At 38.5% G+C, this 18464-nt stretch overlaps 2 protein-coding genes across 2 annotated transcripts; one reads left to right on the top strand and one right to left on the bottom strand.

The window, feature by feature from the left end:
• Window positions 1-64: 64 nt before the first annotated feature.
• Window positions 65-2756, bottom strand: LOC147548869 (small ribosomal subunit protein bS20c-like). Its single transcript, XM_086669195.1, has 3 exons — window positions 2135-2756; window positions 1894-2060; window positions 65-533 (listed from the first exon to the last, which is right to left on the bottom strand). The coding sequence occupies exons 1-3, from the start codon at window positions 2268-2270 to the stop codon at window positions 303-305; spliced, it is 534 nt and encodes a 177-aa protein (XP_086525321.1). The 5' UTR covers window positions 2271-2756; the 3' UTR covers window positions 65-302.
• A 692-nt stretch (window positions 2757-3448) lies between these two features.
• On the top strand, window positions 3449-7978 carry LOC147548870 (secreted RxLR effector protein 161-like). Its single transcript, XM_086668140.1, has 2 exons — window positions 3449-3494; window positions 7539-7978. Exons 1-2 carry the CDS (start codon window positions 3449-3451, stop codon window positions 7976-7978), a joined length of 486 nt encoding a protein of 161 aa, XP_086524266.1.
• The last annotated feature ends 10486 nt before the right edge of the window (window positions 7979-18464 follow it).

Below are 18464 nucleotides of genomic sequence, written 5' to 3' on the forward strand. Positions count from 1 at the left end.
ATACAAGACCCTGCTAGCTCCTGGTCACATGTAAACCTACAAAGCCATCCAAAACTCAAGGAACTTTCCAAACACACCCTCATTTATAAAGGATTTCAGAGTTTCGGTTACATATTCTTGCTCATACGAGTAGTTTCGGGAGTTAAAGTTTTGACACTAGATTTGGAGCAAACAAAAGACATAGATACAAACAACTTTAAGATGAAATGGGTTCCTTCACAAGCAGGAAAGCAAAATGAAACCAAATATTTTACCACTTTGTTCTACATTTAACAACAGATAAGTTCAAGTCATGGCAATTCTTAGACACTTAAAGAGGCAGAAGGGTCATACCAGCCATGGTGAATTTCCACAGCTTTCTTTCTTCTGGCAAGCCGAGACTTCCTGTTGGCTCCAGTATTCCTGTGCAACGATCCTGCTTTAACTGCTTTATCAATAGCTGAATATGCTTCAGCGATTAGTTTCTCAACTTCGACGATTTCTTCAGATTTTGCATCTGTTTTCTTCACTAGTGTACCCAGTGCTTCAAAGACCTGCAATAGAAGGATTCAATTTAAACACCATTCATCATCACTTGAGCAAATTCGGGTTCATTCTCGCCACTCGGAGTCACATATGAGTATAGAAGTTTATCTTATAATTATAAACATAGAACTATATCAAATACATACGTTAATACTTAATACGAATGGACAATGTGTGGAGAAGTTAGTGTATATTGAAAAGTAAACGTAGCTACTATTAGCATTACCCCACAAAACCTGTGCATTAGTATTTGTGAAGTAGATAGGTTTTGGGTAATCCTTTCCTAGCAAAGAGTTAGGCCCAATTTCATCATTATCAGTTACCAACCATCAAAGATCCTCAACAAGAAGCAATAGATAGTGAACTGAAGTTACTGAACTTGAAGCATTCTAAAAGTAGATTCAATAGGATTCATGTAAACATGCCACGTATAACCCAAACAATCATTTTTTTTTTATTCTAACGTGGGTTCTGGAACATGCAAACCCCGCACATGCCACGAATGACAACCCCAGCAATATATCCCTCGATTCGGTGCAAGTACTCAAACCATTTCTCGGAGTTTTTTCGGATAATGCAAACCCCCTCATTTGTAAAGCATCTAAGACTTGTGAGAGTTGAGTGACTTCAGAGGCGTGTAAGCAGTCTTAGAGTTCTTTTTGTATTCTTTAAGTTCTTAACAATAAAGTGTTCAAGTTGCTTTCAAGCCATCTTTGAGTACTTTATTCTTTCAAGCTCTTGCTTGTGTTGGATCTTTGCCTAGTTAGTCAAGGTTACTCTTGGCTTGTGGGAAGGCTGAGACTTGTGCTAGTAAAGGGGCGAAATTAGTAACAAGTGCCGCACGATGTCCAAAGTTCGAGGCGTGAAACTTTACCCTGTGACATTTAGCTTAGCAGTTGATGCATATATGTATATCTGAAGCTGATCTTCCGATAGAAAATGGGCAAATTGTTGTATGTCGTACTGAACTTGAAATTAGATATACTAAATAATTGCATCATTTGACAAAAATCTTTTATCAAGCTCATACATACTAATCTTAGCGTGGAACTACACATATATGACTTCCTAAGATGATAATAAATCCCCAATGAGTTACGATGTTCGGGAAAGTTTAGGTTCTTATTCTACTTGTTTCTTTTTCAAGAATTTCGAAAAGATAGGGTCTTGGTAATAGGTTATATTTAGAGACATTAACTCAGCATTTTGTGAAGTTCCATCTCTACCAAAGAACAGAACAAACAACTTCTTCACCCCACAAGAAGCAATTCATAGAAACTTAAAACCAGTGAAAGGTCAAGAAAAGAAAATGAAACCCATCTCATGAAATGCTAGGGCATAAAGTTAGTCAATTGAGAAGTGAGGTACCTTCTTCATTCTGGTTTTCATCTCAGATTTCTTGCCTTTGTTGTAAAGGCGTCTTTTCTCCGATTGTCGAGCTCTTTTAGCTGCCGAATCAGCTTTCTTGGTTGGAGCCGCTTCACAAACAACTGAAGGACGTGATTGTCTTCCACCTATCTTCAATGCTAGACTACCTGAAAAGAAGACCCACGAAAATATAAAACGAAAAGACAGAAAGAAGAACGATGAAAATGATGAGACAGAGTACCTTTTGAGAAGGGACTATCAGAGAGGTTATTGGAGAAACTGAGAGACATGAAAGTAGCAGAGTTGCTGCTACTGCTGATTCCTGTGAAGTGCTTGGGAAATGTCAAGCAAGAAGAAAGGCATTGAACTACAGCCATCTCTCTCTCTCTATACTCTATAGTTTCTTATCTCTGTAGTTTCTTGTGCCTTATCGGGTTGGACTCTCTCCTATTATCCAGTTAGGTAACAAGAGACAGCTTCCTATATTCATCTCAAAAGGTTGAGTGTTGATTTTGTATACCCATTTTTGCAGTGGGTAAATAATACACCAATCAGTTTTGGGAGATTTTACACGCAATGCCCGAACTTGTTATAGACAATCTAGATAAAAACAATTCCTAGTTTGGTTAAAAGTAATGTGTGTTAAGAGACAATCCATGTTTGACCTAACGACGTCGTCGTCGTTCGCCGGGGGCAGCTGATTTTTGTAAATATTTCTATTTTCTTCTCCACGAGCTGAACCTGAACCCTAACTTCTTGGGACTTCTTATGATTTCTGTTCCAGCCAAATCTAAGAAGAATAAAAAATCACTCGATCCCTCTCTCAATCAATTACGAGTAATTTTCTTGTTCTTCCAAGACTCAATTGGAGAAGAAATTGTAAGAGGTCCTAGGAAGTTAGGGCTCGGGTTAAATTTGTGGAGAGAAAATAGGGATATCCAGAAATTCTTGATATCCCTATATATGGGGTTGGGGGTAAAAAGGGAACGAGAAAAATGTTATAGTTTATGGCTGCCCTGTGATATAGTTGCCTAGAGACTACATCATGACGGGTGCCTGTAGACTTAATCTTATTTTAGTGGATGCCTTCAGAATTGCCAACTTGATATCCAATTGGCATTGCCTTTCATTCAACCAATAGGAGATTGAGGATAAGGGTCCAATAACATCCAATCCTTTGGTTGCAAGCTTTGTTAGTCTTTCGAGGTTACTTGCCGACTCAAGGCACCTCCTCCAGATCTTTGCCTATATATTCCTCATGCCCATTTGTATTCTGGGACTTGTATCTTTCTTTCACCATAATTTATAGAATTGAATTTTTTCCTTCACTTGTAAGCTTTAAGAGAGTACATAATATTTCATCTTTTCTCTCCATCTTTATCTATTAATTTTATCACGTTATCAGAACGAGCCTCTAGGAGAGTTCGTTATTTATTCGTTCTTCCAAGTCGAACAACTAAGCCTCACTCTTCCCGTTTGTCGACGCCAAAGATCGAACAACTAAGTCGTTACTCTACCCGGTGAAAGGTACAATATTTTTCATTTCCATTTCAAGATGTCTAATTTAGCTAGGCTTGATTTTGCAGCTCTTGATGTAACAGGTAAGTATTATATGGAATGGGCAGTTGAAGCTAGACTGACTCCAAAATATAAAAATCTTCTAAATACTATCGTTAAAGGAAATAATGCAGATTAAATGTTACGGGCTCATGCTTTAAGTTTTCTTAGACGACACATACATGATGACCTGAAGTCAGAATACTTGTTTGTGGAAGAGCCATTAGCTTTGTGGAATATATTAAAAGATTGGTATGATCACCGGAAGATGGTCATCCTTCCAAAAGCTCGAAATGATATCATTAATCTCCGACTACAAGACTTCTCTTCTTTTTCTGCTTATAATTCGAGTCTTTGTAAAATTGTTGCAAGATTAAAAGTGGGAGGTAATATTATCACTGATGAACAGATGATAGATAAAACATTGAGTACGTTTCATGCCTCAGATATTATCCTGCAACCACAATATCGAGAGCGACGTTTCTCTAAAATTCTCCCAGTTACTGACCTATTTCTTGGTCAATGAACAGAACAACCAGTTGTTGCATAATCATGAATCTCGACCCACTGGGTCTGCACCTGGCCTGAAGCACATGCAATATTACCAAAAGATCATGGAAGGAAACAAAATCACAAAGGTAAACGTGGTTCTGGAAGAAACCACCAACGTGGGCCCCGCACGAAGAAATGGGAGAAAAACAGACAAACCCCTTACCACCGAAAGTGAGAAAAGGGAGAAAATTCACAGAATTATGCAGCAAGAAAGCCTGATAAAGCAAAGGATAAGAATTATACCCCTCTCAAAGCTCGTGAAACAGCTTGTTACCATTGTGGTATGGAAGGTCACTGGTCCCGTACCTGTTGTACGACGAAACACTTGGTTGACCAATATTAAGCATCTCTGAAATCTAAAGCTGCACCAGAGATGAATCTTATGGAGCTTGATCCACCATTATCTATTGGAGATTGTCTCCCTGAAGGAGTCAATCAAACAGATGATATGTTTAATATTACTGACTAGTGTATTATGTTTCTAACTATTATACTGTTATATTGTAATGTGTAAGATAACTTTTGTTTGTAAGATATTAGATATTAGCTTATCTATACTTGTAATAGTTTTGTTTATACTATTAGTATAAATAGTGTGGTTTGAATCTTATATCATATTCTTTAATTTTATGAAAGGTATGAATTTCGGAAGAAACATATCTAAAAGTGATGAAGATACATGTCTAGCAGACAGTGGGACCACAAATTCGACAATTCGAAATACAAAATATTTCTCGACCTCAAAATTATTTGAGGCAAATGCGATTACTATCGCTGGCTCATCAAGCCTTATAGAAGGCTCCGGAAGAGCTACTATAATATTGCCTCGTGGTACTAAACTAATTATAGACGACGTTTTGTACTCGACCAGATTTCTGAAGAATCTGTTGAGCTTCAAAGACATATGCCGAAATGGGTATCACGTCGAAATTGGGTGTGAGGATAATAATGAATATTTATATATCACCTCGAGTATATGATGTCAGAAGCGTGTTCTAGAAAGACTTGAAGCTCTTTCTTCAGGGTTATATCTTACAGAGATTAAAATAATTGAATCTTATGTTGTTGTCAACCCGAAGTTGCGCGATCCAAATACTTATAAGATTTGGCATGATCGACTAGGACACCCAGGCTCTACCATGATGAGTAGAATAATACAAAACTCTTAAGGACACCCTCTTCAGAACCAGAGGTTTCTGATAGATAAGGATTTTACTTGCACAGGTTGTTCATTGGGAAAGTTTATAACTCGCCCATCCCTGACAAAATCGAATCTCCCAAATTTTTGGAAAGAATTCAAGGTGATATATGTGGCCCTATACACCTGCAGTGTGGACCATTTAAATATTTTATGGTATTAATCGATGCATCAACTAGATGGTCTCCTGTTAATTTGCTCTCTACCCGTAATCAGGCGTTTGCAAAGTTACTAGCTCAAAAATTCGTTTACGAGCTCACTTTCCTGATTATCCGATTAAGTCGATTCGTCTAGATGGAGCAGAAGAATCTACATTAGGTACTTTAGATTTCTATTGTCTCTCAGTTAGAATTAATGTTGAACATCCTGTAGCTCATGTTCATACTCAGAATGGTCTAGCTGAATCATTCATTAAGCATATCCAACTGATTGCGAGACCTATGTTGATGTGGACGAATTACCTGCCACTGCATGGGGACCCGCGGTCCTCCATGATGTAGCCTTGATAAGGTTACACCCTACTTTAAATAACCACGCCTTTGCAATATGTTCAAGGCCAGCAGCCCAACATATCTCATTTGCGTATTTTTGGTTGTGCTGTATATGTTCCTATTACAGCTCCACAGCGTACAAAGTTTGGGCCTCAACGCCGACTAGGAATATATATTGGTTTCGATGCACCATCTATTATTCGATATATCGAACCATAGATGAGAGAGACTTTCCCTGCACGCTTCGTCGATTGTCATTTTGATGAGACAGTTTTCCCACCATTAGGGGGAGTGAATTTTCCTGAAGCAAATATAATGAAAAAGGAACTATCTTTGGTTTACTCCAAATTTGTCTCACTTTGATCCTCGTACTAATCAATCTGAAGTTAAAGTAGAAAAGATAATACATCTACAAGAGATTGCTAATAAAATACTTGACGCATTTAATGACGCAGTGAGATTGATAAAATCTTATATACCTGTTGTTAATGTTCCGCCAAGGATAGATGTCCCTGAAGGACAAGATAAAAATATTACAGCAAATGAATCGTCCAAAACACGTCTGAAACTTGGACGACCAATCGGTTTTAAAGATATAGTTTCCCGGAAGAGGAAAAACCAATCACAAGCAAATAATGTCCCATAAGAGACAACAAATCAACAAGCTACAACTTTAGCTAATACACCCCTAGAAGTGGGTGAAGCCTAAGAAGAGGCAGAAGCTCTAGAAGAGCATGAGCTATCTCAAAATGAAGAGATATCTATAAATTATGCTTGAAATGGTAAAGTGTTGAATCGAGATAACATAATCATCGATGATATATTTGTGCTTTCGGTAGCCACTGATATTATCACCAAAAATAATGATTATGAACCACATTCCATTAAGGAATGTCGGAAAAGGACCAATTGGGTAAAATGGAAAGAAGCAATACTGACAGAACTGAATTCACTGTCAAAACGTAACGTTTTTGGACCTGTAGTCCTGACACCCAAAGATGTAAACCCTGTAGGTTTCAAATGGGTATTCGTTAGAAAACGAAATGAGAACAATAAAGTTGTTCGCTATAAAGCAAGACTTGTGGCACAAGGTTTCCTGCAGAGACCAGAAATTGATTATGAAGAAACATACTCTTCAGTTATGGATGGAATAACTTTTCGATATTTGATCAGTTTAGTAGTTCTGGAAGAACTCGAGATGAACTTAATGGACGTGGTCACTGCATATCTATATGGAAAATTAGATACTGACATTTATATGAAAGTTCTTGAAGGATTTAAATTGCCTAAAGGCAACCCATGTACCATGTATTCCCTAAAGCTTAATCGAGCATTATACGGACTGAAACAATCTGGACGAATGTGGTACAATCGGCTTAGTGAATATCTGGTCAAAGAAGGTTATGTAAATGACCTCATTTGTCCATGTATATTTATCAAGAAAGTGGATGCTGGATTTGCTATTCTCGCAATCTATGTTGATGAGATCAACCTTACAGGAACTCCGGAAGAACTTTCTAAAGCAGCAGAATATTTGAATAAAGAATTTGAGATGAAAGATCTTGGAAAAACAAAATTCGGTCTTGGCTTACAAATTGAAAGAAGTACCAGCGACATACTTGTACATCAGACTTTATGCACTGAAAAGGTCCTGAAGAGCTTTAACATGGAGAATTCTTATCAAATGAGTGCTCCCATGGTTGTTAGGTCCCTCGATGCTCTGAAAGATCCATTACGTCCTAAAGAAGAAGATGAAACACTCCTTGGTCCAGAAGTACCATATCTGAGTGCTGTTGGTGTATTATCATATTTGGCTCAATGTACAAGACCGAATATTGCTTTTACAGTAAATTTATTAGCCAGATATAGCTCTGCACCAACTAAGAGACATTGGGTCGGAGTAAAGCAAATTCTTCGATATCTTAGAGGAACTACTGACCTAGGATTATTTTATTCTAAGAATTTATCTGGTGATTCTCAAGTAAAGAGAGACACAGATGCTGGTTATATTTCTGATCAACACAAAGGGATTTCACAGACAGGTTATGTTATCACAAGCGGAGGTACAACTTTCTCATGGCGATCTAGTAAACAAACTATGCCTGCAACCTCATCTAACCATGTAGAAATTATTGTTCTCCATGAAGCCACAAGAGAATATGTATGGCATAGGTCCATTATTGAGCACATTAGAAGCTCAAGTGGTCTTCTCTTTATCACAAATTCCCCCACAGTTATTCATGAAGATAATTCGGCATGCATCGCACAGATCAAGAAGGCTATATAAAAGGCGATGGAACTAAGCATATCCCCCCGAAGTTGTTTTACTCACACCATATCGAAAGAATAATGAGATTGGTATCAAGAAGATTCAATCATGTGAGAATTATGCTGACTTGTTCACCAAATCTTTGCCTACTACAACGTTCAGAAAACTAGTAGAAGGCATCGGTATGCGACGTGTGAATAGTCTAACGATGTAAGACTACATCAATCTATCTAATACTCATCAGGAGGAGCCAATTATAATATGGAGGTTTCTGCACCATTAATAATGGATATCTACGCTCTGTACTTTTTTTTTTCCTTCGTTCAGTTTTGTCCGAAAGGGTTTTCTAACAAGATTTTAACGAGGCAGCATTTTGCTTATCCAGTTCCACTCAGAATATCTTCTATTGTACTCTTTTTCCTTCATCAGTTTTGGTCCCCTTGGGTTTTTCTCACAAGGTTTTAATGAGACCATTATTTATAGTGGTGGCCATCCAAAGGGACGTGTTATAGTTTATGGATGCCCACTGATATATAGTTGCCTAGAGACTACATCATGACGGATGCCTATAAACTTAATCTTATTTTAGTGGATGTCTTCAGAATTTCCAACTTGATATCCAATTGGCATTGCCTTTCACTCAACCAATAGGATATTGAGGATAAGGTCCAATAACATCCAATCCTTTGGATGCAAGCTTTGTTAGTCGGTTTTGAGGTTACTTGCCGACTCATGGCACCTCCACTAAATCTTTGACTATATATACTCATTCCCATTTGTATTCCGGGACTTGTATCTTTCTTTCATCATAATTTATAGAATTGAATTTGTTCCTTCACTTGTAAGCTTTAAGAGAGTATATAGTATTCCATCTTTATCTATTAATTTTATCAAAAAAGACATTCTTGCAGTATCCAAAACTTGTGGCCAATATATGGACAACTAATTTTCTTATATGGACAACTAGAAACATTAAAAATGTTATATAGCCAACAATTTTTCTGGGGACACCACTATATTATTTTTCACTCATGTCCTATAAGAATTAGATGTTTTATTTTAAGTCCTCCCCCTTTTCTTCCATAAACCCCATACTTTATTATGTTTCTTCTTCTTCATCACCCACAAATTTGTAGATAAAGAAACTTTGGAGAGACATTGTTGATCACGGCACCAAGAAATCAACGAAAATTATTAAAGAATTTTCCCACAGAGAAAGGTAAGGTTTGTTCCAACATAACACTTAGATTTGAGATGTTTTTTCGTCGAATTTGTTAGATTTTTGTTTGAATCTTCCCCAAATATAAGTTGTTGAACAAAACCAACCCAGTCCAAGGAAGATCTGGTTTCATGTGCATGTGTAGCGCCCCGACCTTCAAGTCAGAAATTCGGACGAGTTAAAGCGTCGAGCAGAACTAGTGGTTTATTTTGGATTTAACTTTAGATACTTATTTTAGTTGATTCAGACAGCTCATCGGTTAGATCTCGAGAAAACACGCATTTTGACTGGTGACGTGTGAAGAACATATATTGTTTAGCTATTATTCCGTATTCGGCAATTTTATTCGTAATCAAATTTTAAGGGTTAAGAATTTGTTCATGGTTTGTTGTGGGAGGAAAAGAAAATAAAGACTTAAAGTGAGGGTTATAAAGTGATTAATTAGGGTTGAATTATCAGGATATGAATATGAAAGGACTTACTTATTTGTTGTATATGAATAGAGGGACTTAGAATTAATTCTATATCATGGCCACTTCATAGCTAGACATATGGCAGTATTTGTTCTTTTTAAATAAACCAACCCCCACCTCACCTCCCCACGTAGCTTCTATCAAACCTATCTCATATGAAACTATTTTCATTCCTTGTTAGCCTTATTTGCAAAACAGGAAAGTCGAGAAATCGAATGAGTTTTTGGCGGCGAAGGATTCCGAAATTTCAGTCGTCGATTTTTTCGCGAGTTTCCGTCATAATTTAATGAAATTTCTTCCATATTTAGCGGTTCAGAATTTTAATTTCGTCCAAATTTGATGGTTTTATTGATGGTTAAATCGATAACTGTATAGTTATACTAATTTCATTTGGGATCAAAATTTGGAGCTATTTAGACAATTATTATTCAATTTCTTCGAATGGTTTGTGTTCAGAAACATGTTTAAGAGATTGTAGACTATTTTGGGGTGTCCAAATATAGACGGGGTGGTGCCGAATTATTTTAGTGGTCGAATTTCATATTTGGAATAGTTTTGGAAACGAATTGGAATATAGATGGTTACCCGAACTTTGTCGTATTTAACATAAATGGATAGGTTGAATTATGGATTCGTAACATTAGGTTAATTTTATGATTTGATAGTACAAGATTCATAGTATTTGGTTCGTTATATAATTTGTCAGCTTATGGGATATCGGAAATGTAAAATAGAGTTTGTGGGAAGTTGGTTGGTTGATTTGTTTGTATTTCAGTTATTTGATGGGACGTCTCAGTGATCTCTTTAGTTCCGATAAGACATTTGTAGAATAGTTTCATTCATTTTATGCATTCGTGCTCGGCAAGAGGACTCTTGACAGTTATGTAACTGTCAAATGATCGTTTTGCCCTTTCATATTTCAGTAGGACTAATGAACTGCAATAGGGAGCTCGAGAGAAGTGGAGCTTAGTCAGGAGCACCGTTGGAAGCGCAAGAAGAGGTAGGATCCTATGAATCTTACTTGGAGCACGGGTATTCCCCGTTTCACCATTATATATATATATATATATTGAGTTATTATCTTCTTTTTATCTTTATCTAAATCAAATTATGATATGATATGGCATGACGTGAATGTATGTGGTGTACTCTATGTTATGGATGTTTATCTTTTCAAAACAATTTTTTTGAAAAATAATCACATGGTGGCGGAATCGCTTGGCCTGTGTGATCGTTTTGTGTGAACTGTAAACACGTGGTGGCGGAATCGCTTGAGCTGCGTGTATATAACATGGAGGTGGAATCGCTTGATCTGTGTTACGTGTATTGATTGTTTGATGTCAGGCATTGGTTGGTCCCCTTGTTTATATTTTTGTTTACATTTATGATATCCAATATTAGCCATGAATTCATGTCAAGGGTTACACTCGGTGCGTGTGGCCATCCGTTTGGTAACGACCGTTCTTGTTTACCCGGAATGGGGTCCGAGAAAGATTAGGAGTTGGGGTATTCCGACCCTTGGAGTGATTAGGGGACTGACCAGTGTCATGTTTGTTTATTTATTCTACTAAGCCACTGGTGAGTGTGATTGGAATTCTGTAATGACTTGTGTTTGATACTTACAATGTTTCACCGAACTGAAAGAGGGTGTTTACCCAAGTTTTCTTAATAAGAAAATACTTAATCTCTGAAAGTGGAAACTTGTAAAAGCTTGACTTTAAACAGGGTTTACCCTACCTTGAGACACAAAAACGCTCTTCTCCTTCAGTTGCTGGGACTTGTTAGGAGGGCTCTGTTCTTGTAGCTTTAGGAGCCTATCAGATCATTTAATATTATTATAGGTTCATGCATATGTTTGGGTATTCTTCGAATGGTTAATGAATTACCTTGCGAGGGAGCGTCAGATCTGGCCAGAGGTAAGACGCGCCTCAAGACGAGATAATTGTATTGTCGTGGGTATATGGCTCTACTAAGCGACGATATTCTTATAGTCGTCTGGGTAAGTCATGACATATTCTAAGCGTATCATTGTTTGGGTGAGATTTACTATTCGATTCGTATTGAGATCACAAGCCAGCCCGATGGGCGATGATGACGAAGGGAGAGTTATGGAAGCTCTTACCGAGGTATTACGTGGATCCATGTGTACACTGCAGTAGTCAAACGTTCGATAAGGAGCCAGCTGCCTACACACTAACAAAGGCTGAAAGGTTCTTCCTAGCCGAATAGTAGGTGAGCCCGACTGAGGGCGTATTCAGTCGTGATCTTGGTAAGCTAGAAGAATTATCTTGCTATATTGCTTTACTTCGTGTGCATCTTGATATCTCTGTATATATATAACACTTATAACTTTTTATATATTAAAATGTTGATGTGCGTGGTGCGGGTAGGATGTCTAGGTATCCTACTGAGCGACTTTCGGGTTATCTCATTCCTATTGGTTGTTGTTTAGTTGCAGGTATTGGTGACCCAAAGTGACATAGTTTACTTCGACGGCTCACATTATGTAAGATTATAATTTTTATTATATTTTCAACATAATCACAACGTTAATATTATATATGTATCGTCTAGAATAGTTAGGATCATTCACTCACTCGTTTGCGCTTGTACACATGTAAATAGTATGCACATTATCACTTTTTTTATTTGATGCTATTGATATTTAGAAATTTGTGAGATATGTATGAATGTTTGACAGGTTTTCAGGTTTGATATGTTCAATTTATAAAGGAGACTCTGTCCTAATCCAGTCCCTTCTGTGAATTGTTCATATAAATGAATTCAAGTTATTTTATCTTTATAAAAAACTATTTTTGGGTTACATACATTTTCCGAGCATATTTTCAAAAGGTTTAAACTATATTGATTTTCCGCTGCGTTTGTTCTTGATTTGTAACCCGTGATGAGAGTTTTGGCTTGGGTTTATATTTGAAACTAGTTTGAGTCAGTATTAGACCGAGTTTCTTTTATAAACTGCCTGGCAAACCGTGATTCGGAACACGGGGGGTCACAGCATGGGGCAACGAAACTAAAGGAAAAGGAAAAATAGAAACTATTTTCTATTTTCGACTATTTCCTTAATCTTATTCAGAAGGGACTTTTTGGGTATCCTAATTAGGGTGGGACTCTAACTAGGGTTCTATGTAATGTTTCTTAGGGACTGATGTGCCACGAAAATGTCACATTTGGAGAGCCTAACTTAGACTAATTATTCCTTTTCGAGTGTTTTCAATAATATTTTATGTGTTTTTCATGTTAGGTACTTATTTTGGAGTTAAGTGTGTGATTCGGAATAAAAGGAGCGAATTATCACTATCATTTCATGTGCCGAAAATGAGAGAAAAAGACTTCAAGCAAATCAAATGACAAGTATAGTCAATGACGAGTCCGACGGTGAAAACGGTATTCAATTCAGAGTTCGGACGGGGAAGATATAAAAGAAAGAATTCCGAGGATATTCTAGTCCTTTGTGAGAATTTGAAGATGTAGAGACAAGGATGGAGGCACTCTCTTGGTTTCTAAATCAAAGTCCAAGAGCCCAAGGAAGAATGACAAAGAAGAATTATATGGGCACCATCTCTTTATGGATCCAGGCTAACATAGTCTAAAGAAGTTGACTAAGTCAAGGGACCTTAGGGTTTGAGTAGTAAACACAAGTTAGAGTTTACTATTCATCATCTTCAACCTTGGAAAGGTGTTAGGGAGAGAGGGGGAGCTAGGGTTTTGAGTTTTGGGAGTTTGAGAAAACTAGGATCCGAAATATGAAGAAATAGATACGCCTATAATACTAGATTCTATGGATAAAATATCTAATTGATAGGGGAAGCGCCGTAAAGATCAATTAGCGAGGTTTTGGGCCGATACAATAAGAACTGCTTACTTATGTCATGATATGAGATAAAAGTTAGGAATCAACTTATGTAATAGAGTCGATCCACTAAAGTATTGAGCAGCGGTGTAGCATCAGATCCCAAAGATAGTAAGTCCTTTCTTTCTTATGGAGGAAAGTCTTTTTCAAAGATTCTATATGAATTTCTATATGAAACCGAGATAGTTACCTTTCAGAAAATTCTAACGATAGCGGGGATGCCTATGCTTCATTTTTCTGAAGGTGAGAGAAAAGAGAAAACTGATTATTAATAAAAATTCAAGTTTGAAACTCATGTAAATGTAATTAACCTCTTCTGGTCTGGTTAACCCGTTTTTGGTAGAGGAAGGGAGAAAAAGAGAGAGGAAGGTGAAGGAGGCCGGCCAAGCTAGGCCGGCCAGCACTAAGGCCGACCTAAGCTTGGCCGGAACAGCAGCTCGGGTTGAAGAGCTCGGGAGCCAAAGGAAAACCGAGAGGAGCAGCAAGATATCAGCTCGGGTAAGCTCCCATTGCTCGGGAGCAACAAGACCGGAACAGCAAGCAGCAGGCTAGCACGGGCCGTTCTTCACAGCAGCTCCAGACGCAAGGCAGCAGCCCGAGCTCCATTGGAGAAGCTCGGGATTTCTTCTCCCAAGATAGGATGCAACCAGCTCGGGACGGACAGCACGGGACAGAAACAGCTCGGAACAAGAAGAAGCAGCTCGGGACAGTAGCTTGGGATCCGGCAGGACCTCTATCTTGGCCGGAATCTTCAACTCTCGGCCGGAATTTTCTAGGGTTTCCGGCCACTTTATTGGCCGGAAACTTTAGGGCTTTTGTTCCCCATCATCTTGGCTAGCTACCCATATGTTTGATTTTGGTTTTGGGTTAGAAATTGCTAGAGAGAGAAAGCTAGGGTTAGCTTTAATGGAGTTTGAGTAAAAATGGAGAAGATGATGATGGTCACTATGGGGAACCCAGAAATTTTCTAAGGGGAGATCTGCTGCAACTAAAGACTCATATTCTCCGACGATCTTAGCCTCGAACCACATCGAAAAAGAGGGATTCTATCATCATTTTCTTTCCATTTCTTATTCAATCACCATGTTTAGCTAACTTTAGTGTGTCGATTATATGAGATGAAATGTGATGAATTCGTGATTGTGTTTAATATGATTTGATGTTTTCATTATAAATTGATGTTCATTTATTTCGATTATCGTTTTGATCGTATTTTCATGTGTCTTATCAAGCACTTCACATAGTTAATAGACGAAACGAAGTATTCGATATCGATCGTAGTCTAGTCATAATTTCATGTGTCTTGTCATGCACTTCACATAGTTAGGCGACTAGACAACACTTTCGTTGACTCGGGATTAACCGATTATGACGTTTGTTTGACTAAGTATGATCTCCGGATATATGTAGTGCTTATAGACATCACCTTAGGAGTCGAACATCGATTATACTTTGAAACATTAGATCGGACTACACATAGTCGTAGAATTATCATTATGGATTCCCGGACTTCGACGTCTCTCTCACTTATGTGTCTCCCGACTCTTGTTCCCCGACTCTTGTTCCTCCGAACTCTTCTCTCGAATCTCTCTCCCCCGTTTTACTTATACTGTTTAGTTAGTTTTGCTTGTTTTCTTGTTTTGTTACTCATTCAATCTAAACCCCCCTATTTATCTTATTTCCTTTCCTTTTTAGCCTAAGTTAGTATTTGACATCTAAACCGAGGGATAGGACCCTTCGTTATCCAAACTACCAACTTATCCTTGGATCGACTCCGGTTTTACAGGTTACTACTTGATACCTCCGCTTGGGTTGCAACCTTTTCGGGTGCATCAGGGACTTTAATAAGGTGTGGAGTTTCTCAAGCAGCTTTCTTGCTCTACAACATCAAGTAGAGAGAGAAAGTAAGCTAATTCCCAAGCTATCTAACTAGTCATAAAGAAGGAGTTCTTCTAATCAAACCACCATTGGAGTTCTAGCTTGCTACAAGGTGGGAGATCAAATTGATCATTCAGGTGTCTTGAGTAGAAGAGCAACACGTGGGGCTCTTGGTCTTCGCATTCGATTGGAAAGGTTGGAGGGAAAACTAGCGATTAAGGTAATCCTAAACTCTTAGTTAATTATTAGCTTATGCATGATGATCTTGGGACCATACTAGTGTTAGAAATGAGATGTCTGAGATTCCGCCTAGAACACTAGAAGACACCACAACCCAACAGTGGCGTCAAAGTCTCTTGCAAATAGTTAATTTTTGCTAAGTTTCGGATTAATCCATGATTGATTAGATAGATAGTTATGTCTAAAAGTGTTTTAGGATTCAATTTGATGATTTTGAATGTGATTTAAAAGTTTTCAAATTGATTTTCAAAGTTCATGATTGAAAATAGTTTCAAAAGATTCGATTTTGATTGATTTAGGTATTGAAAAGGGATTTCAAAAGTTTTGATTTTCATTGATTTGTGTAATTGGATAATAATCAAATTTTGGTTTTTTAGAAGTTTCCAAATAGATGGGGATAGCTGCTTGAGAAGCAAAAGAAAAGAAAAACGAAAAAGGGATGGAAGCTTTAAAAATAGAAGTTGTCATAAGTTATGGTCGGACTTCCTGGACGCGTCTCGGTAGCGTCTCGGGTTTAAGAGCGTGTTTAGCACGAGGCCCAGGTAAACCCGAGTGTGTCTCGGAATAGTCTGAGACGCAATGGGACTTCACCAGACGCGTCTAGGATGCTCGGGTAATCCGAGCACGTCTTGTACTTAGTCTGAGACGTCTGGAAGCTCCACTAGACGCGTTTTAGACGCGTCTGGGATGCTGTAGGCATCTCGGTCTAGGACCGAGATGACCTAGAAGTTTCGGCCGTAGGCCAGACGCATGTAGGATGCGTCTGGGACGACATAGGGAGTCTCGGACTTAGTACGAGACATCCCAAAGGCTCGGCCTTAGGCCAGACGCGTCTGGGCCATAGGCCAGCGTCCTGACCTAGTGTCAGGATGCGTCCTTAGCCTGGTCTGAGACCGAGACGCGTCTGGTCTCGGTCAGAATGTGCTGGGCACGGCCCAATGCACTTGGCCTTGAGCCGAATAGAGCATGGGTCAGACCCATGCACCACCCGAGTCTCTTTTGGGTCGGACCACCATGTTGGGATTTGACGTTAGGGTCTTGGGCCTTAACCCATGATTTTCCCAGGCTATTCCGAATTTGACTTAGGTTCATGGGCCGAAGTTTTACTGGTCTTGATCCGAGGGGGAGGTTTTCTGACGAAAGTCTAACTTTTCTCCCGGTCTAACCCAAATTACCGAAATTGTTTTGGGCCACCCAAAGGCCCGAAACGGGTTTTTCTTAACATTGATTTGGGAAATCATTAAGAGTCAAACCATATTTTTCCAAAATTGACCCGGGCTCTTCAAAAGCCCAAACGGAGTTTTTCTTAAACTTGATTCTAGAATCATAAAAGGTAAAACCGGAACGCACCAGTAGTCGAATTCTTCGAATTTAGACTTAAGGTCCGTAATGTGACATAGAGTTGTCGACAAAAGTATCTCCCGGATGATCATGCATATATAATTGTTAGCCTTGAATATTATATGAATGCGTGTGATGTGAATGCAGAAACTAGTATGGCCATAAAATTTGTTTTATTCTATTCTTGTTTTAAGCACGGATGGGTGCAATTTGTAATAATTTTAATTTCACGTTTATACGATCTGCGTATCGTTTGAGTCTTGTAATTAGAGTTTAGGGTCTATGAGTCCATTGAAGAAACTCAAGGCTGGAGATCCTAATTCGAGTGGGAAAAATCAATGGAGGTTCAGAGATGGCGATCTTGGCGAACCAAAAGGCGAAACAAGAAGAAATCCTAAGAAGATTAGATCTTTTAGGACTAGGGGTCATACTAGGATCCATATGTGCTTGATTTACTTTCTCGCGCGCATTTACTTATTTATTTACGCTTTTTGTTGTGGATATTAGTTAGGCTAAATAGTTCACTATAACACATACCAGACTAAGCGTAAAAGTCCCTATAATTAATTTTGAGAAAGATGCCTACCCAGACTAAGACACCCTTTGTGCCCTTGATCATGGATGACGGGTCGGCCTTCACAGAGCGCCTCCTTTATCTTGGGACAATGCAGGTAGACTTATGGCAGGGGTCTACACGTCTAAATGGTTTTTTCTCAACGAGATCAACAAAAGAGTTTTGGATACTCTAGGCAAAAGGATAGATTGGGCATTCATTAATGCAATCTATCAACCAAGAATCATAAGAGTATGGTCAGTGAAGTAGTTCGCTCACCTAGGACGACAAAGTTGAGGGCAGAGTCCTAGTCCGCTTAACTTCGGATTACTGGGATCTTGGAATCACGTTATTCTATTAGGGTCGATTTTAAAGAATAATGTGGGAAAACGAAATTTTTCAGAAAAACGAGAACGAGATTAAAACTTTCCAATTATTTCATGTAGTTTTAAGATGTCGCAAGACAACGAGTTCAACCTTGAATCGCACATAAGGGAAGTGCTGAACAACTCTATGCATGAACGAAGGAATCGAGAGATACTTCAAATATTGGATAACGGGTTTGAAAACGAGCTAGATGTCTCAGACTATCTAATTTCGGAATTGGATGCTATTTCGACAACTGAAGAGGTAGAGCGCCAAAAGGATGATCGAAAGAGGGCATAACTGGAATCGATAACTTCTGGGATGCAGGAAACCATGGAGGCAACTCTTCTTGAGAAACCCTCTGACATGGAAGCCCGCACCATTAGCTGACAACCTGGGATGTCATCCCGAAGCATGTCGAGGATGGAGAGGTTTGAAACCACCCAGAAGTTATTGAATCTGCACCTCGAGGAAGGAAAACCAGTAGGTCCTCATGTTCTGTAAATGATTGAACTCTTTGCAAAACTAGAAGGGCTTGGTTCTCAAATTAGCCTAGATGCGGC

Source organism: Eschscholzia californica, unplaced genomic scaffold (genome assembly GCF_041429995.1).
Source record: "Eschscholzia californica isolate CP2 unplaced genomic scaffold, dmEscCali1.0.p SCAF_3, whole genome shotgun sequence".
Lineage (NCBI taxonomy): Eukaryota > Viridiplantae > Streptophyta > Magnoliopsida > Ranunculales > Papaveraceae > Eschscholzia > Eschscholzia californica.